Source organism: Prunus dulcis, chromosome 6, assembly GCF_902201215.1.
Source record: "Prunus dulcis chromosome 6, ALMONDv2, whole genome shotgun sequence".
Classification (NCBI taxonomy): domain Eukaryota; kingdom Viridiplantae; phylum Streptophyta; class Magnoliopsida; order Rosales; family Rosaceae; genus Prunus; species Prunus dulcis.
In genome coordinates this window covers 13,435,490-13,456,320 of record NC_047655.1, presented here as the reverse complement: position 1 = coordinate 13,456,320, position 20,831 = coordinate 13,435,490, and the positions used below count along the sequence as shown (strand labels likewise).

Here is a 20,831-nt window from a genome sequence, read left to right as displayed (position 1 = left end):
ATCATTTCAATCATCTTCCAACTCTTCACTTGGTATCAAAATGGTCCTCCCATCCAATTTGACGTTAAATTGAATCACGTGGATGACACATGCTCAAATTTTAAGGATAAATTGGACCTTTTGCCTTAAAAAAAATTATAAAAGTACAATTTAAAAATATTATAAACTTAAAACAAAAGTTTAAAAAAAAATTAGAAATTTTAAAAGTAGTATCACAGCCCCTCACCCCTCATCTCATCACGACCCCATCTCAACTAAGCCCTACCTTTCCCAACCCCCTCGATCTCTTGCACAAAGTAACAACTTCAAGCCCATAGGAGCCTAGAAAATCAAGCCAATCTGATTCAAATTTAAGCCATACCCAACAAAAACAACCCTAAATTTAGATATGGCTTGGTGTACAGTGACGGGGGGAGAGAGAGAGGAAGAGACGGAGAGAGATAAAAAGATAATGAGAGGGAGAAAAACACCCCCATTCATAGGTTTTCATTTTTGTAGCTTTTGGGTGGTGTTGCATTGGATTTGGACCATACAGAGGGTAGGAAGTTTGGTGGTGATTGTGGAATTTCAGGGTTTGGGTAATATGGGTTTGTTTGTTTTTCGTCAACTTAACCATGCTAGACACATTGTTGTTCTTCAAGAATCGATTTTCGGGCACAATCCTGCAAAGTCTTTGGCTTACACAGGGTCTCAAATCGCTAGATTTGTCAGATGATCATCTTACCTATTCAATCCCACCAGTAATTTCTATGTTAATGAACAACTTTCTGGTTGGTCAAATCCCATACCAAATCAGAGGGCTACCCAACTTGGAAAACTTGCTTCTTTGGAATAATTCATGGACAAACGTCCTTCCCCAAAGCTTAGGGTTCAATGAGAAGCTTGTGAGGGTTGATGTCTCCTCCAATCTTCTTGACAGTCCAATCCCTCCAAACCTCTGCAAATACTACAAGTTTGTTGACATCAGCAGCAACAACTTCACTAGCACCATCACATAAGTCAAATTGGTCAAGCTCCTACTCTTCTCAAACAGGTTCACAAACCCCTCCCAAGCACCTTAGCCAACTGCTCGTCCTTCTTGCACTTTCGAATCCAACACTCCCAAATTAATGGGTCGATTCTAACCGGTTTTGCGTTCTTGCCCAATTTGACTTATGTTGACCTCAGTAGCAACAACTTCACTCACACCATCATTGAAGATTTCGGCAATGTCGAAAAGCTCAAGTATTTCCCAGAACCCACTTCACACAGTCCCTCCTTTGTAAGATCCGTGAATTTAGAGGGTACTGCCCAAAAAAGATAGTTTTGCCCCTCAAGTTAACGGAATGATTGATAGACTTTGATGGTAGGATCGTTTCATACCAAATGAAAAGTTCGAGAACTATTGAAATGAAAATTTTAGTTGATGGTCCAAAGTGATACTGGGGCAATAGTTGGGAGACCGTTTCGGTCGAAAACCCAAGTGATTATATAGAGAAGTGATTATCGGCCTATCCAAAATCACTCCCAAACGAGCCATTAAAAATTTGATTGTTTTAGTGTGCTCAACCATATTTAGAATAAATTATGGGAGCTGATTTCCCCACTCCCATTTTCTCTACTTACACTCCCTTTTTCTTTTTAATACTTTTTAACAATTTTGTTCTTTCTCTTTCTTATTTTATCCTTATCCTATATTAATTTCTTTTTTACTTCATTTTTATATTATTATTATTTTTTAACTTAATTTTTTAACTTACACAACATTTTCAGTATTAAAGGGAAAAAAAACTTAATTTCTTACTCGATTAAAGGAAAAAAGAATATGAAAATGGAGTGCAAATTGAAAAATTAAGTATAATATATATATATATATATACATAAAGTAAAAAGAAATTAATGTAGGGTAAGTATAAAATAAGGAAGAGAAGGAATAAAATTGATTAAAAAGTATTAAAAAGTAAAAGGGAATGTAAGTAAAAAAAAGGAGGAGTGGGGAAATCATATCTCTAAATTATTGTGTCACATTGGAAAATGGCCGTGTGGTTATAATATTCGCACCCATACATACTTCAGCACTGTTATGCTGATGTGGGATATTTTCAACCGGTAGATCTTAATCGAGGGTCAGAATTAAAAGACAATTAGGAACTAGGAGAGGATCCAGGTAATTTCTGAATAGCAAAAACTAGAAAGAGCCAGAAGTCACTTTGAACATAAAACCCTAGCTCTCTCTCTCTCTCTCTCTCTCTCTCTCTGTTTTGAACACTACCTTTACTCTCACTCCCTCTCTCTGTCTCTGTTTCAGTCTCTCTCTTCCCCTCTTGTCCGCGTGAACATCTACATTGGCAACAATGTCATCCATGCTGGTACTCTCTCTCTCTCTCATTTGCAGTTTCCCTGTTCATTTTCTGGGCGTATGAGCCACTATCTGTGACTCTTCCTCTTTTTCTGTGTTGGGTTTGCTAACTGTTTGTGAAAATGCCTGAACCGAAAAAAATTGAAAACGAAAACAGCAACCCCAGATCATACTGTTGAAGGAGGGAACGGACACGTCGCAAGGGAAGGCGCAGCTGGTGAGCAATATAAACGCTTGCACAGCGGTGGCCGATGTGGTGAGGACCACGCTGGGGCCTAGGGGCATGGACAAGCTCATCCACGACGACAAGGGCAGCGTTACTATTTCCAACGATGGCGCCACCATCATGAAGTTGCTTGATATAGTTCACCCTGCCGCCAAGATCCTTGTCGACATCGCCAAGTCGCAGGACTCTGAGGTATGGGTTTTGGTCGTTTCAGGGTTTTGGACGTTAGAAGGTTTCTGTTTTACTTAAAGAGAAGATTCTTCTATGAAATCTGTTGTAAAGGAGATTTGGTAGTAATGCAGATGAAATCCCACTTGAACAATTTGTTTTGGGCATATTTAGTGTTTAAAAGTGGGATGCTTCAGAAGGTTTTTAACCATTGTTGCTTCTGGAGCAGGTTGGTGATGGAACAACAACAGTTGTTCTGCTTGCAGGGGAGTTTTTGAAGGAGGCCAAGCCATTCATAGAGGATGGGGTGCACCCACAAAATTTGATAAGAAGTTATCGAACCGCTAGCTATTTGGTACATGATCTGAATTAAGTTTTCAATTTCTAAGTATGATTCAGATTCTTGTTCTGATCTTTATGCATCTTGAATATTATAAACTGAGTATAGGCAATTGAGAAAATCAAAGAACTTGCTGTAAGCATAGAGGGGAAAAGCCTTGAAGAGAAGAAAACACTGCTAGCTAAATGTGCCGCTACTACGCTTTCTTCAAAACTTATTGGTGGAGAAAAGGAGTTTTTTGCATCCATTGTCGTGGATGCTGTCATCGCAATTGGTGATGAAGATCGTCTCAACATGATTGGAATAAAGAAGGTAAGTTCCTGATAAATTATATGAAGACCTCAATTTGAATGGAGTTCTTTCACATATGAAGACTTCAGTTTGACTGGAGTTCTTTGCCTATATGAAGATCTCTATGTAATCTGTCAATTATGTTAATAAGAGTGTTCTGGTGGCTCTTAGACTTCTTACTACATTTCAATAGACTGCTTTCATTGATATGATCAGTTTAAGATATATTTTATGAGCTACTAGGATAAGCTGTTATATTTGTTCCCCTGCCCTTCAGTACGTGTGCTTTGACGGCTCCTTCAACCCGAAACTTAAAAATTGGCCCCTTTTTTTGTTAGCCACAGTGCAGCTTATGCGGTTCTTTTGATTCACGGTAGGATTTAAAAAAAAAAAAAAAAACTGCTTAACGGACTGCTTTAGTGAAGTTCATAAAGAATAATATGGCTTCTTTTGGTATCCCGTTTGCTTCTTAAATTGTTCTTTATGATGTTTTATGTTCTTAAGATGTCCCTTTACATGTGGCTGGATTGAGAGAAAAATGTGGGTTAGTTATATCAGGTGACATGACTAGGCCAGACATGCTGATAATATCATGCTAAAGTTGGAGTATTCAACCCAAAACCAATTGGCTACGAGGTGTTTGAGAATTCGACCAATTTTGGCTCTTGGGGGTGTTCCAGCTGATGGGTCTTTTAGATTTGATTGGGTTTTTTAGGCTTCTGTTAGAAATCTTGTGCAGGTTTGGTTTTTTGGTGGTTTGGCTAATGGTTTCTGGTGACAGGGAAGAGCTGTTAGCTGTTAACTAGGAAGCTGACTTTGAAGGAGACAATAATGGAAATAATGGCAAAGGAGAATGGTGAGGTAAGGGCTGGTGTTGTGAGAGAGGGCTATTGGTGAGGTATATCATGAGAGGGAGGGAGAGAAAGGGTTGGCAATGAGAGGACGAGATAGAGTTAAGGGAGAGAGAGGGAAGGAGGAGGGTGTTCGAGCTGGCGACATAAGGAAGAGAGACATGAGAGCGTTGGGTAGAGATTGGATGAAGAGGTGATAGGATATTTGTGGAAAATGAAGAATTATACCAGGATATCACAAAAATCAGTAAGACAGCCCAAAGATTTGACTTGTTCGATTCATATATAAACTTCTAGAAATAAGCATTAAGTTCAATAAAAGAACTCCAAACATCTATCACCTGTATTAAATTTTTCCCCTCTCCAAAAATCAAAACTTTTATGTTTTAAGTAAAATTTTGAGACGTGTAAACATATCAGTATGTTGTGCTTGTTTTACATTCATTACATCACCTTTTCTATCTCAACAAAATCTACATTATCTTTTCTTGCTTAAGACTCTGTCTCTCTTGTCTCTCTTTTGTTTTCTTTGTTCTTCTCCTTTCTGCTTCAGACTCTGGGACTATATTCTTGCTTTTGTTGGAATAAGAATGGTTGTGGGTATTGATATGGCTTGATTATTAGGAAAATTATTAGCCACCTTCTCGTGGTGACATTTTGAAGTTTTATGTTTGGCTCTTTATTATTATGTTTATTTTCTTTTGAGTGAACGACTGGTTTTGGCAGGAAATGATAGCTTGGATTGAATGATGTATAATAAGAAAATTGGTATGATTCTACAGGTTTCTGGTGGCAACATGCGTGACTCCTTTTTAGTAAATGGTGTTGCCTTCAAGAAGACATTTTCATATGCTGGTTTTGAACAGCAACCAAAGAAGTTTCTTAATCCCAAAATACTTCTACTAAACATTGAATTGGAACTGAAATCTGAGAAAGAAAATGCTGAGATAAGGTAGGATTCTGTTGTTCCCTTTGATATATAATACTTTGATCCTTTTACACTTAGTTTGTGCAACTTGACGCTCTTTCCACTGCAGATTGTCAGATCCATCCCAGTATCAGTCCATTGTTGATGCAGAATGGAATATTATTTATGACAAGTTGGATAAGTGTGTGCAGAGTGGGGCCAAGGTAGTTCTTTCACGGCTGGCTATAGGTGATCTAGCAACACAGGTGGGCATTTTCCCCTTTCTAAATGAGCTCAAAACTTGTTATCCCCTTGATTGTTTTCGTCTATGTTAGGTAAAATTTTATTCTCGAGTACCAAGGAGACATTACCCTAGTACACAAAGCCTGTATACATGATTTCAATAATGCAAAGACCATATCTTACAAAGTGCATATAGAATTCAGAGTTTTGTTTGATCAGTCAAAAACACAGACTTCCCCTCAATTTAGGGTGGTAGTATGTTTTATCCCCGATTATGCAATTTCACCATTTCACAATAACACAATCTTCATGTAACTGCTGGAAATTTTAAATCCATATTTAGCTCTATGAGTTGTTTTAGTATGCATGAAATTTGGTGGTTTGGTTTTGACAACAGTGAAATTGCATGGCGTTATGAAGTTATGCATGTGATAAATTTATATCATTGTGGTAATTCAGTTGAAAATATGTTTAATTCTTTTGTGATTTCAAGTGAAGAGTATCTCTATGACCATGTTAAAGATGTGGAGTTTAATTTACACTCCTTTTTTGGGTGAACAGTATTTTGCAGATAGAGATATATTCTGTGCTGGGCGTGTAACTGAAGAAGATCTCCAACGGGTAGCTGCTGCCACTGGTGGCACTGTGCAGACATCCATCAACAATGTTATTGATGAGGTTCATACCTCATGCTCTGTCAGACCATATTTTAGAGTAGAATTGTGGGCATTTTTGTCCTAGAGTTCTTATAGCCCTTCTATAGTTGGGAAGCATTTCTTTTGCTCTTTGTCAACTGAAACTGTTTAGTTTTGTGTATTTCTAGGTCCTTGGAACATGCGAGTGTTTTGAGGAAAAGCAAGTTGGAAATGAGAGGTTTAATATATTTAGTGGATGTCCGTCGGGTAGGACAGCTACAATTGTTCTTCGTGGTGGAGCTGATCAGGTATTGCATTTGTTGAGGTTACTCATTTTGGCATGTGTTCGTTAGATCTCTTTGTTTCTTTCATCTTTTTTGAAGTTTTGTTTTGTCGATGCTGACCTTGGATATTCTCTTGGATTCGTACTTAGTTCATTGAGGAAGCTGAGCGGAGTTTACATGATGCTATCATGATTGTTAGAAGAGCGCTAAAAAATTCGACTGTAGTTGCTGGTGGTGGTGCTATAGATGTATGTGTTTCTTAGCAATAGTGAGATCTCAAAGTATATCTGAGAAATATTTTATGTGTTGGTGATTGTTTAGTTGATTATGGTGGCAGATGGAGATCAGCCGGTACTTGTGGCAGAAAGCACGCAAAATTACGGGAAAGTCTCAGCTTTTCATTAACTCGTATGCAAAAGCTCTTGAGGTATGCTCTGTTGGGCTTTCCTGTTATACGATGGTGGTTGAAACTAGTGCCAAAACTGCACTTGATGTAGAATTTAAGGGACCCCAAACAAATTTGTCTAATATGCATGATATCCGATTCTGTTTTCTAAACACATTGAAATGGAAATTGGAGATGGACTCATGCACACACAATTTCCAAATCAATATTTAGTTTGAAAATTTAAAATTTAACATATAATCTAGTTGATATATCTTTTATCAGGAATCATCATCGGTTGTATATGTGCAGTAATGCAGTATCATGAGGCAAATTTGTGCCAGTGATATCGTAAATATCTTTGGAGAAAGTTGGTTTCTATATGTGGAATAATGTAGCATTTGCCTTGATCCAAGTATTTCAGTCGATTCTCAATGGTGGTGGTCGGAACTTCAATGAAAGTTTCACATGAGCAACGAGGTTGTTTTGGGCTTCACAGGATTATGCAGCTAGATATTAGTTGTTTTAAAAATTTATGTTTAGACTTTTTAGTTTAGCAATTTTTAGGTTTAGTCACTTTTTTTTAGGCTGCTGGCCCGGATTTCAACTCAGACACAATGTTAATGAGCTGTTCATAAGCAATAGAGCTCTGGGTTTTTAATATTTCATTTGGTTGGGCTTTGCAAGGAGTTGAACAGTTTAAGTACTTCAAAGTAGCTGGGGTAACTATTCCCTCAAGCACCAAATGTTGGTACTGCTATTGTCATGTAGTTAGTAAGATATGATTTAGCCTTTTCTGTTTATGTTATGAAGGTTTTTATTTTTATTTTCAGTGATGGGGTTATAGGGATTTATATTGAGAGTGGCAGCAGACTGGATTAGTGGCATTGTTAATGATTCTGTCTGTTGGTTTAGGTTTTCTCTTAGGTTTTTGTGTTTCTTCTGTTGTTTTCTCTGAATCTCTGAATAAATATTGTGTTTCTTATTAAAGAAAGATACACACGCTGGTTGTTTGGGATATAATTGATGTGCAAATTATCTGGTTTTGACATTATAGGATGGGGAATGTGTCAATTGAGTTCTCATGGAACTCTAGATTCTAATTTCATTTGTTAGAGATAACCACTGTTAATAGTGTTGGACCGTGAGCGTGATACATTAATATTTGTATACTGGAACTATAAAGTCCTGAGGCTTTTCTTTAGAATGTAATGAATACAAGTGTGATACTTATACTTTGAATGAAGAGCATGCTGTGTTTTAATTAGCAGAGTTCTGCTTATGTTGCAGGTTATCCCACGACAACTCTGTGACAATGCGGGATTTGATGCGACTGATGTGTTAAACAAACTTAGACAGAAACATGCGCTTCCATCTGGTTGAGCTCTCATTTTATTTGACCTTGTTTATCTATTTATTTTATTATTTGTTTGCTAAAATAGTCAGTTTTTAACAGGTGAGGGTGCACTTTATGGAGTGGACATCAACACAGGTGGAATTGCTGATTCATTTGCTAACTTTGTCTGGGAGCCAGCTGTTGTGAAGGTATTCCTGTCATCTTTTTAACAGCATAGATGTGTCACACACGTGACTTGGTAATTTTTTTAGTTTTTAACATCATGTGGCAATTGATATAACGTTGTTTTTTTTCCCTGTAGATCAATGCTATAAATGCTGCTACAGAGGCTGCTTGCCTTGTTTTAAGTGTTGATGAGACAGTTAAAAACCCTAAGGTAATGTGAAATCTGTTTTCTGTTTCTAGGTGATTAAATATGCCTTAGCTCACCTTCAAATTTCCTTTAAGTAGTTTGTTTGTCCGTTACTAATCATCATCTTTCCCTCTATGTCATCTGCATTGGGTTTAAAAGGAGTGAACAGTTTTCCTTTTCTAGAAATAGAGTTGATTGTTTGTCCAACAAATTTTGTCAATCGAGGAGCAAAATCTCATTTATTGGACTTTTTATTTCCTAGGAGAAAGACCAAACTGGTGGACTCAGTATGGTCTTGCATTTCTGTAATATCGTAGTCCTTCAGAGATTGTCTGTTTTGATGTGATACCTGAAAACAATTCTGTGTATGGTCCTCCTTGGGTTGTCAGATGTTTCGTATGTATAAATAAACAAAACAAAATCAAACAAAATAAATTTGTATTTGACTACATGTTTTAAGTTTTATAATTATCTTCTATTTCACCTGTTTAATGCTCTAACTATTGATGTTGATAATGCAGTCCGAGAGTGCGCAGGGAGAAGCTGCTGCGAGTGCCATGGGAGGTAGAGGGCGTGGAGGTGGTCTTCGTGGTCGTGGGCGCGGGATGCGAAGGCGATAGTTGTGAGAGTTTTCTCAAAGGTGGTTAAAGCATACAGTTTTGTCATTCTGGTTTATGGTGTGCTTACAAATTGTACTTCCATTTGAATGGACTGATGAACGTGGCTGTATCAACTTGCATACCTGAATGATTCGCTTCTCAAATGGCTGAGAACTGTTTGTGGATTCTGAGAATGATAGTCTTATGTTAGTTGGATTTGCAAAGTAGTAACTTGTGGGTAGCTGCAACGTACCAAGAGTTGTGATATATTTGACTAGTGTTTTTGTTCTGGCATTGAACTAAGACAAATTTTGGGACCTCTAGGTCCATTTTCCCTCTCCTCTACCCCGTGTTCTCTTAATACACGATGAAATTTGTATTCGTGGCTTCTTTGGGATATGCAGTTGCATAGCCTGTCTAGCCGTGCTTCTGTAGGAAGTGCTTCTGCTTGGTAGCCGTTCTGGAAGTGCTTTTGTTAGAAGCATGTTGAATCATTTATTACAAGTTCAAGTTGAAGTGCGTTCTGCAATGGACTAAAATGTGCTCAACGCTTTTAAATAAAAGCTCTTTTCGCACCTTAAAACCCTCCCAAATCGTCCCCGTTGACCCCACTCCATCTCTCGAAGAGTCCACAAATTTGGACTTCGGCGAGCACTTCGAGAACAATCATACATCGACAATTTCTAGATTGATATCTTCTTCCGCATCAAATTTCACTCTCTGGAAGGACAAATTTGTGAAAATGAAAATGTCTGATTGAACGCTTGTTAGGATTCTTTGAAGTTAGTCTGCTACAGTTTCTGAAAGATTCAAAATGTCTGTAATGGTCTCATCCCATTCAAACGATTCAAAATTTGTATTGCATAAGGTGGGGGTGAGTTTTCTCCATTTTTCCAAGCTTCTGACTGGAGTTTCAAGTTAAGCTCGAAGAATTTTGTAGAGGTGAGCCAAGCGAGTCCTGCCCTATATTGAATCACCAATGATTGAATAGGGTTTGTTGAGAAGCAGCCTTATTTCATCGACATACATTCGCAAGAGCATCAGATTCTAATAAAAAAATATCATGCCTACAGAGAGGCCAGGCCCCCAAATCAAGCTCATCCTCCAACATTAACATTTTGATTCTGTTGTGAACAGAGAGTTGGGACTGCTCCATAAGCTGGATTGGATTGCTACATGATATTAATACCTTGTATCGACATAAATGGTAGAACAAATTACATGCTATAAAGGCTGCTAGCATTATTTTTACTCAAGTAAACATACAACACTTCAGTTCCAGATTTTAAAATTAGAGAACTTATAGCAGAGAAGTCAGAAGCTTGTTCTGCACTGCACTTTCATTTTCAAATGTCATGTAATCCTAAATAAAAATCCTTTATTTATGCTAGGGATAGGAAACCCTATTGGAGAGCTCCAGCAAAGACCTAAAACTGGAACTGCATTTCCGGACTGTATCCCAGACTCTCGAGGTTAGCAGCCATAGCTTTGTTCATGGGTGGTGGCCCACATCTTAAAATCTGGAAACATCAAGGTTTGGAATTATGTGAGAGACAGAGAGACAGAGAGAGGTTACCAAATAGAAGTAGTTACCTTAATATCAGATGCTGGTGCAGGGCAGTAAGTTTGAATAATTTCCTTTGATATGAACCCGACACCACCTTCCCAAATTTCAGGAGGCTGACGATGGTATTTAAGATTAATTATTAGAAATGAGCAAAAAATAGAAGCAAAACATGTTTCATGGAATTATGCAAGTCAATTTTTCAAGGACAGATGACATGTTGAAAAAATTGAAGGTTGGTGCATATAGAACCAAACCAGAACGTTTTAGTGTTTTACTAACATGGAGCAACTGGAAACATTCGGCTATAAACGATAGAAATCCATTTCAATATAACAATGTTTCTTCTTGCACTTTAAATATCAATTACATGTACCCAGTCAACCATAGGACTTCAAGAAAACATGATGCATAAGATATAATGAGGGTTACACTCCAGAAGTTGAAATTGTCAAATCGATTGCCACAAAATGAATGAGAATGATTTCATTTAAAATTTGTTGGGATCAAATTTCTCGTTAGGATTGGCCTAGCTGAACCTTGCCCTAAGCTGCAAAACATCTGTAGCCCCAGTTTTGAGCGGTTGATTGTATGCCTCAATAGTGCTTTCCATATATATATAGATGTAGTAACCCTTAAGACATTGAGTTTTAAATGGCGTATATCATGTTCAACAGAATCTAAAATGACACTTATACAGACTAAAATTTCTGAGCTGTCTTTCAAACTGTCAGACTGATGTGAGGGATCCAACTCTAGACTACCTATTTTTGAGCGGGTTTGATCTTTATCCCTAGATCAAACTCAAGTACAATCAAATGAATTCAATAAACACTAATCAGGTACTTGTAGACAATAGCAAGGCTAGTATCTCAAAACAAAGAATTGTAACTTATTCAACTTTCACAATAAATTCTGAAAGGAAAAGAACTTTTTTTCAACTTCTACAATATAAATCTGAAAAGAAGAAAGCCATTTCATGAAAGAATTTTATTCAGAACTGTTGTGGTTTTCATCATCTTCAAAGTATGAGACTACTATGAGCCCCCATGAACCATGATCTCTATACTATTTCAGGATGATCCACATATAATGACAACATAGAAAGTTGTAGAAAGGTCCCACAATGTCAAACTACGGCGGAATGATAATTGGGTTAATGTATTTTGCATGCTAATAAACTTGTCGGTATACCTAAAGCCTTTGGAAAAATGACTTTGCTGAATTACCATGAGCCTTGATGCTAGTTTGACAATATTTAGCTCCCATCGTATTATGTGTACCACACTAGGGTACAGTGTGCTTTGCAGCTTTCTATCACAAAAGGGTACAGTACTTAAAATTCAGATTAGCATTGAAAACATATTTTGTTATCCATAGATGTAAGATACTGGTATGAATTGACCGCAACACAAACTACTTCCCTTTTGCTCTACTCAAACAGCATCTACGTCCATTTTATAACGCCCAAACAGAGTTCATAATCCAAGAAAATTGAACTGATGTTAGACGGGTTATGTTAAACCTAGTTCTCTAGGTAATTGGAAAAAAACAGAAAAAAAAACAGAGAGTAATGCTCTGAACAGAGAGGAAATGCAACTTATCAACTTGGAACGTTACAGATATAAGAGTGGCTTCAAAAGAAATTATAGATACCTGATTCAAAACATAATAAATGTTGAAACGATTGGGAAAGTTACTGGAAAGATTATCCAACTCTTCCTGCAAAGACACAGTTTATACAAATTTAATACAAGAGTCAAAATCTCCCAATTTTATAAATTCTAGGACAGGAAATTACCTTACTACGTGCATGACACAAACTAAATTAAATAATAAATGTTGTGCAGAAGAAAAATATTGTCATCATCTAACCCCATATCATTTTCTTTTTCTTTCAACTACTTCCATTTACATTTTTTTATAGACCTCATTCTTCGAATTTTTCCTAACAATTTATCCATAATAGAAGAACCTCCCTCAAAATTATTGTGATTTTTTTAATTGGGTAATAAAGTCTCGTAATACACATCCTCATTATTTACATAAGAACGATACAATGTTTCTCATGAAAACTAAGCAAAGTGTAAATTTACAAAAATACATTACATCTTTGTAAATAAATAAAAACTAGCTATATCCAGTCTGATGTCAGTAAGAAGTAAACATTAACTGAATGACAGTGCTTGTCAGTGCCCACTGGCTAAATCACATAAAGCTACTACATGCTTAAGTTTATTCAATTTATTTTTTTCCTTTTGTGGTAAAGTACAAAAGATAATTGATTAAATAAAGATCTCCTAAAATATCATTTCCTATGGTTTCTTCACATTTTCCATTTTTTCTTTTTGAAAGATATTATTTCTACGTGTGCTAACAAGAAATTATTCCATCTCTTGAAAGCATTGGTAAAAAGACACCTTACAATATATGTGTCAATGATGAGCACCTACAGCCTCTGATGAGGACATCTTTGTCAAACCCATTAGGGTTTACAAAAGAAAGAGATGGAAGAGAGAATTATTAATTAGTTTCCTAATTTATTTGTTAGTTCCTAGGTTCTCTAAGTTTTCCAGATTTCATTAGGATTTTTAGTTTTTCCAGATTTCAGTAGGATTTCTAAGTTTCCTATTTTATTTGGATTAGGATTTCTTTCCTAGAATTAAGTTTAATTTTCCTTTTCACTCTAGGGTTAGATTATTACAAATACCCCATCTATGTAATTCATTATGGACTTGAGATTTGAGATATTAAGAAAAGTTTACTTTCCAGACATTGGAGACTCCTTGGTGTGAAGCCAAGGCGTCTTTTACCACCTATTTTCTGTTTTTCCATTGTTTTCGCTTCCGCTAAATTACCCAAATACTCAATTCCCCCATATCCTACATCAGCCTCATACCAGAATAACAGTGTAACTTTTTAAGCATTTTATTAGTTAATAACTACTTTGGCTTGGTATTACACTGTTATTATAAGTTCTGCACTCCCCTCATCCTCCCCTAAGCCCAACTTTTCATGGATGAAAATAAGAGGTAAGCTTAGGTGCAAATTTTTTTTTTCAATGCCATACTGGACAGTTAAAAAAGTAACAAACTATATCTTGTGTCTGGAATGTTGTCCCAATAGAGGTTTTTTTTTCTTCCTATTAGTCTTTTTTTTTTTGCTCAGTAAGTGTCTGAAAAGGTCTTATCAGACTCATTGACGTTTCAATGTGTATGATAATACTTTTTTTTTTTTTTAAAAAAAAAATGATATGAATACTTAGAGATGCATAGAGGACTCTGCAAAACATTCTAAAGTTAAACTAACTTCAAATCACACTCATTCCCGAGTGGGAGAACTACCGAACAGGCCTGAACATATTTTTTTTATTAGGCCTCTCTAGTCATATTATTTTGAATTTTTCAGAACATATTAATTGGACAAATAGATAAAGAGACATACTAAATGATATATACTTTCAATATGCATATGTATTGAGAGAGAGAGAGAGAGAGAGAGAGAGAGAGAGAGAGAGAGAGTTTTACTTTCAATAGAATGTCCTCATATGTGACATTGGCATATATAAGATGTACATTTGTTCTGTCACTGGGATTTTCCAATATGGCTCTAGCAACCTGTCAAACCAGAAAGACAAAGAAGAGAAGTTATACCACTCAAATGATATATGTGGAGCAGAAAGAAGAAAAGGGCCTTGTGTAAAGTTAAAGCTCCACTAAATTACATACCTGGAACATCGGAGTGATGCCAGTGCCTCCAGCTAGCATCCCAAAAGCTCTAACTTGGTTAGGCTGATACTTGAATCGTCCCTGGAGGCATAATTTTAACTAAATTAGCTACTAAGGAATAAAGAGTGCAATTTTTAATGTTGGTAAATCAGACTTCTAGGATTCAGGTTTCTTAGATTAATGTGGATAGATCATCGTCTCAGAGATCTTCTGAAAAGGAAGTAGTCCCTGAGGGGACTGAATGAAGGTGCTCCACCCGGACTAAAAGATTAATATGGTGCATTGCAAACTCAACAGGAATAAAATTATAAACACATTTCCTGCTTTATCTGCATCCTAGAGATTTTAAAAGCATATTGACTTTGAATGGTTCGATAACTGCAGTAATTCCTAAGAAAGCGGAAACTTCCAATGTTAGTTTTCATAGACCTGTTAGTTTATTTGGAAGGGATTTGAAGTTCCTAGCTTAAGTGTTGGGACTCACATGTAGCCTGTAGGGAGGTGCTAGTTAAGGTGGTGAATGATTCAAAATTCTGTAGAAGATAGCTGATTGGTCCAAGTTTTACATCCTTAAAGCTTGGACCTAAAACTGCATCCAGATTATCCCGGATGATATGGAGGACTGGAAAATCTGTTTGATCAATGGGTTTTAATGCTAAATGGAATCGATCTCTTTTTGTACTTTAACTTTGTACTTCTTGGTTCTTTTAGTTGATATGTAGACTTGATAAAGAGGCAAAAATTTACCTTAGGTCCTTTTACCGCCAGATAGTCACCTTCACACATCACTTGAAAATGGTGAGACATCCTTCCTTGTGGATACATCTACGCACAAGATAAAAAAAGTTTAAAAATTATCAAATCAATGTAAAATAGGCCAAGAAGGATAAGTGATTTGTGAGAAAATGTACCATCAGTTATATGTCCAATGGCATACAAACATTAACTGTTTACGAAACAACAATGAGAAAAATAAATACCTTTATGACTAATTCAAAGTATCCAACATCTGAATCCAAAGTTGTTGGGGTATATGGTTTGACAACGTCTTCATTAAGGCTATCTTTTCCTCTGCATGAAAAAACAATGAGTCAAGAGAAACTACCGTGATAGATTGTAAGTCAAGCATACAAGATCATAGAAGTATCAAACATGTTGAAACTAAGCATGACCTGTTAAAAGAAAAGGAAAAGCATGGAACTGGATTATACTACAGAAAACCAACCAATCAAACCTGCAACTAATATGCTGTCCGATAGGAAGTCCCAACACTGATGTTGGTGTTGGAAGAGCAAATTTAAATTTAGCCACATTATGGCTGAGCTGAGTGCGTTTAACAAGTTTAAATTCCTTGAATTTCTCAGGATCCAAGCAACCTAAGAAGACACATGGTGTGTTAGGCACATTCTGCAAACACATATCAACAGAAACTCTAATATGGAGCATATGGAGAAAACAAATGTTAATCAACTAGAAAAATTGCTAGAAAGTTGGACTTCATGTTGTCTTGGAGATATGACAGTTAAAGTACAGAATGGTGAATGCCACAGATGGTAAAAATAGTAAAATGCCATGCATGATGGAAATCATCTGTAATCTTATATAAAATACAAATCATGGGTCATATGCGTCAAACAACACTGTTTTTGTAAAGCGCAGGTTATTCCTGTTAAAAAAAATTATGATATAAAATCAGTTGTCTGCAAATTGTTCTGTTAAATGTCTTTACGATATCAAATGTATTTCCTTCCATTCGGTTTTAGTTAAATTTTTCATGTAATCCTTCGGCCCCTGTACATTTGAAGCTCCACACTTGCCCTATGTGGCTTTTCAATATGGATGCAACAGATACTGGTTGCATGTAATGCACACACAGATATAGTTGTATATATACATATATCTGGGAGTTCAACAATCGTAAATGGCTATCATTGAGGTTCATCAAGGATCACCTTCAAAACATCAGTAAAATTGGAAACTATTTGATAATCTAAACTGTGCAGACAGACATAGTCTGACCAATATGATGATGGTAATCAAATAGCTTTAGTAAAGGCACCCTGCTCGATATGAGAAAAGTATATTTCGTTAGTAAATAATCAACCTAATCATACTTTTATCAACTGCCACTCACCCCTTCTAGTTTCTAATCTAATACTTCTATTTATCCTGTTCCTAACACCATAACAACATAAAAGCACACTCCTCTGAGCCAAAATTACAATCTAGAACCTATGTCTAAGTCGCTTAAATAATAAACCTAGTGGCACTCCAATAAATTGTCAAAGCATAGGCCCCCTACCAACCTAAGTATAAGGACTATATTTAAGAATAAGCTTATTCTTAATTAAAGTTAGCCTCATGTTTTGATGTTATAGGGCTGAATTTTGAAAGGAAAAAAAAGGTTCACACACCTAGTAGGAATTAGGGGTTTGTAGAGCAAATAAGAAACCATGGCAAATCAAAGTTAATCATAGCAATAAACAAGATATTTCAACCATGTCATTATCCCTTGGAGCACATACAAAGTGACAATCTGCTTGAACCCATCAATCAACAACTAGATTTCAAGTTCATTCTTTTAATGTACCACAAAATGCATCAGCTTCTAAGATTCTATCAGGGAAACTAAAAAATAGAAAAAGAAAAAAAAAATGAACATATTTAAATCGCTAAAAAAGAAATCCATGTGCTATGAATATGAAGATAATGAAGAATGTTGACAAAAAGAAAAGAAAAAAAGGGAAGATGATTGAAAGACCTTTTGGTTTCTTGGTGACGTAGAAGTAGTAGGCCGTACCAACACCAATAGCCACCACAGCCATTCCTATGGTTAGCATTTCTGCTCGGTGGCTCTGTAACACATCCATTCTTCCAAAGCAAAGCTCGGAGCCAGAAACAGAGACAGAGAGGATTCAAAACGAGTGGTTTGCACTCTCACTCCCTCTCTTTTCCGTACGGAAGAAGTTGGTTGCAATTTCTGTGCTATGTATATATCCAACAGAAAGTCCTCGTTTTGCAGATGATAATAGCTCGCGCGTTGAAATTTGCCAATTGAGAAAGACGGATTCGTTTCGCAGGCACGTGTGTGGCTCTTTGTTTCTTTTTGGCAAAATGTTAATTTTGTTACATGAACTTTTGCCAAATTTGTGGGATTTGACCTTGTAGTTTGATATTCATTACATTTCATGCAATGGGGGATTTGACATTGTAGTTTGATTCGGGAATTTTACAGGGGTAGGCTAAATGTTTTTTGGGCTAACGACAAAAGACACCCTGTTGGTTTGGGGTTGTTCTCAATATAGACTCCAGGGTATCAATTTTATCAATTTACACTCTTACGTTTGCAATATCGTTCAATTTCATCCTTCCGTTAAGTTGACTAAAGTTGACCGTTTGGTCAGACGTTAACTGATGACGTGTTCATTGTGGGACCCACCTATTAACCAATCCCTAAATTTTTTATATATAAAATAACATAAACTTTATAAATAAAAATAAAAAGCTTAAAAAACCCAGCCCCTTCCCTCCCAATAACCCAGCTCCCTCCCCCGCCTGGTTCCCCTCCTCCTCTTGAACTAACCCCAGCTCTCTCTCTCTCTCTCTCTCTCTCTCTCTCTCTCTCTCTCTCTCTGTGCACAGCCAAAAGCCATGAAAAAACTGGAAATATGCCCAATGACATACTCAAGCCAGCACCTTTCTTCACTGGTGGAACAAATCCTCCCCCAGCTCAACACCTTCTCAAGTTTTAGGTCCCTGTAGATGATTCCAAGCATGTAAAGGTATTCTAAGGCCCCTAGAACTTCCGCAACATAAAAGCTGGAAAGCTATACCACCAAAATTTTCAATTAAAAAATTAAAGAAAATCTAGATTGAAGACGACTTTGCAGAGAGATAAAGCAGGCAAGATTATGACATCTCATGATCTCATCTGAGTTGTAAGCACAAGAATACAAAAAACAAGAAAATAGAGGTCCTAGTTAAATTTGATTTTATTCTTTTTTTGATAATAAAAAATCAAGTAAAAAGAGAATGATACAATTCAATATATGAGAAAAATGGAGGAATATTCAAAATTTTCGATCTTGGCTTTGTGGATCTCCTTCTTCAATGCTAGAGCCTTTTTGTCGACGAATTTTCTGGCGTAAAAGCACGAGGAAGATGAACACCTGCGATCTTGATGGGCGGGACTAGAACCTGTGCCTCTAAAGGTGCAGAGGTAGATGGTGCGAAGGTAGCCAGCACCGATGCGGCGGAGAAGGGAAGGGGTTGGGGTTGGTGCGAGAGGAGGTGGGGAACTGGCAGGGGCGGGCGGGCTAGATTGTTGGGTAGGGAATGAGCTGGGTTTTTTTTAAAGCTTTTTCTCTCAATCCTAATGGGCGGGACTGGAATCGGTGACTCTGAGGGTGCAGAGGTAGACAGTGTCGATGCCGTCTGAGCTTATGCGGCAGAGGAAAGGGGCTGGAGTTGGACAGAGAAGGGGTGGGGAACTGGTCGCTGGGGTGTGGTGAGGGCTGCTGGGATTTTTTAAGTTGATTTTTTTAAAAAAAAAATTGTTAGAATGTTATTTTATTAATTTAAATATTTTTTTTTATTTGGTTAGTAGGTGGGTCCCACAATAGACACGTCAGTATTTAACGATTGACTACACGGTCAACTTAACGGAAGGATGAAATTGGACGATGTTGCAAACATAAGGGTGTAAATTGATAAAATTGATACCCTGGAGTCCATATTGAGAACCACCCCAAACCAACAAGGTGTCCTTTGTCGTTAGCCCATGTTTTTTTTTATTTTTATAGATGAGATATATTATAAGCCTTTTTTTTCTCTTGAAACAAAAATGTAAATAAAATTTTATAAATCAAACAAGGCCATATTATGAGCAAATATAGCATAAAGATGTACAAAATATAAATAAATACCAAATCAAACACATTGTCAAACTTCAAAAAAATATGTTCGATTGCAAAAAAAACTCAAAGAACTTATCTGGTGAAGTGGAACCCTTCTCTCTTTGAGTGTATCAAAATCTTTGATTATTGAATCTGAATCAATATCCACAGAAAGCTTTTTCATAATGTAGACAATGAGGGAATTTGCGAGATACTCATCCTCCATTTTGTTGAGAAGTACAGTCTTAACATGTTTCATAGCTAAAAAAGCTCTTTTTGTAGCCGCCGTAGAAACCGGAAGAGTTAACACTAAACGAATCAACCTATCAATCAAATAATATGCCTTTGCTCTGTTATTTTAATTAATACTTGACATAGTTATGAAAGAGTAGACATAGTTTGAAAGATGTCAAGATCATGTTGGTGAACTTCAAACTCAAAAAGTTTCTTTAACAGTGAAATCTTGAGGATAAAATTTCTCTACAAGCTTGCAAATGTCATCAATCTTAAATGATTTAAAACCATTGCTAGGTTCCAAAGCAGAGCTGAGAATAAGAAGTTCCATTGTTATTTCGCTAAATCTACTATTTAACTCTTCCCATTGATAATCTATTGTATCATTGAATAAATCAACCTGATAATGATGTTCAATTGTAATATCATCATGTTGCTGACAAGAACGACGTGTACCAACTTTATAAGGAGCATTCATATTTGGCAAAGCATGGTAAACAATATGCCTTATCTCTTTGCTCATCTATTATCATCATGTTACATGATATCCTAACAAGAAATGCTAAACACCAAAAATCATATATGCTAATTAATAATTCAAGTTGCAAAAATAAAACATATATCAACAATCTCCAAAAGTTTTCACCCAAACCCTAAATCATAAAAATTTAACAACAATTAAAATTGAAAATTGAAAATATAAAAAAGAGAGAAAAACTTACCAAGATTGAAGAACCCACTAAAGATAGGTTGGTACAATTTTTTAGAGGAGGAGAGCTATTTCCTTTAGGCTCTCAAGGTTTAAATATGGCATTTTGAGTGGCTAGAAGAAATTTTTTGATGTTTGCTCTTTGTGGGTCTAGCCCAATATCAATACGATTAGAATAGCTCAAATTGGTAGAGCCTTAGCGTGGGTTCTACTTCTAGTCAAACTTATATAGGTTTGGATTGATATTTATTATTTCCTATATGCTTCAGGAGTGGACTAATATTTATTGGAGTAGGAATAAAGCTTATAAAATTAAAACCATGTTCAATACTTTACAAATCTTCCCCTAGGCTGGAGCCCACTCCAACCTAGGCTTAGGTCTGCCCTTGATGTCGGGGACATTTTCAAATTTTTGTAAGAATTCGTGATAGAATAAGCATGTGTTACTCACATGGAGAGGTATTTTGTACGAAAAGTTAGACCTATTGTTGACTTTCGATAATGTTTAAGCATGGTTGAAATCTGGTTGGGTCAACCCAAAATCCAACAAAGTAGATCCCAATTTGGGCTCAAACAACATTCGAGTGGCCCTAATCAATAAAGATGGTTAGAGGCCCAAAAATCATTAATATAGCTGAGCATGTAAAAGTGGCTAAGAGCCTTGAGAACACATAAATGTGATCGAGATGGAATGAAAATCAAATCAAATATTATTAGTCACATCA

At 36.4% G+C, this 20,831-nt stretch overlaps 2 protein-coding genes across 2 annotated transcripts; one reads left to right on the top strand and one right to left on the bottom strand.

The window, feature by feature from the left end:
- Positions 1-2,180: 2,180 nt before the first annotated feature.
- Positions 2,181-9,357, top strand: LOC117633053 (T-complex protein 1 subunit eta). Its single transcript, XM_034366725.1, has 14 exons — positions 2,181-2,348; positions 2,496-2,756; positions 2,962-3,087; positions 3,181-3,384; positions 4,997-5,166; positions 5,252-5,387; positions 5,926-6,042; positions 6,188-6,307; positions 6,433-6,531; positions 6,621-6,710; positions 7,959-8,046; positions 8,125-8,213; positions 8,327-8,401; positions 8,899-9,357. The coding sequence occupies exons 1-14, from the start codon at positions 2,334-2,336 to the stop codon at positions 8,995-8,997; spliced, it is 1,689 nt and encodes a 562-aa protein (XP_034222616.1). The 5' UTR covers positions 2,181-2,333; the 3' UTR covers positions 8,998-9,357.
- A 670-nt stretch (positions 9,358-10,027) lies between these two features.
- Positions 10,028-17,433, bottom strand: LOC117633054 (NADH--cytochrome b5 reductase 1-like). The gene is made up of 9 exons (XM_034366726.1): positions 17,030-17,433; positions 15,503-15,644; positions 15,249-15,339; positions 15,016-15,093; positions 14,269-14,349; positions 14,068-14,157; positions 12,197-12,262; positions 10,570-10,656; positions 10,028-10,496 (listed from the first exon to the last, which is right to left on the bottom strand). Exons 1-9 carry the CDS (start codon positions 17,136-17,138, stop codon positions 10,404-10,406), a joined length of 837 nt encoding a protein of 278 aa, XP_034222617.1. The 5' UTR covers positions 17,139-17,433; the 3' UTR covers positions 10,028-10,403.
- Between the last annotated feature and the right edge of the window lie 3,398 nt (positions 17,434-20,831).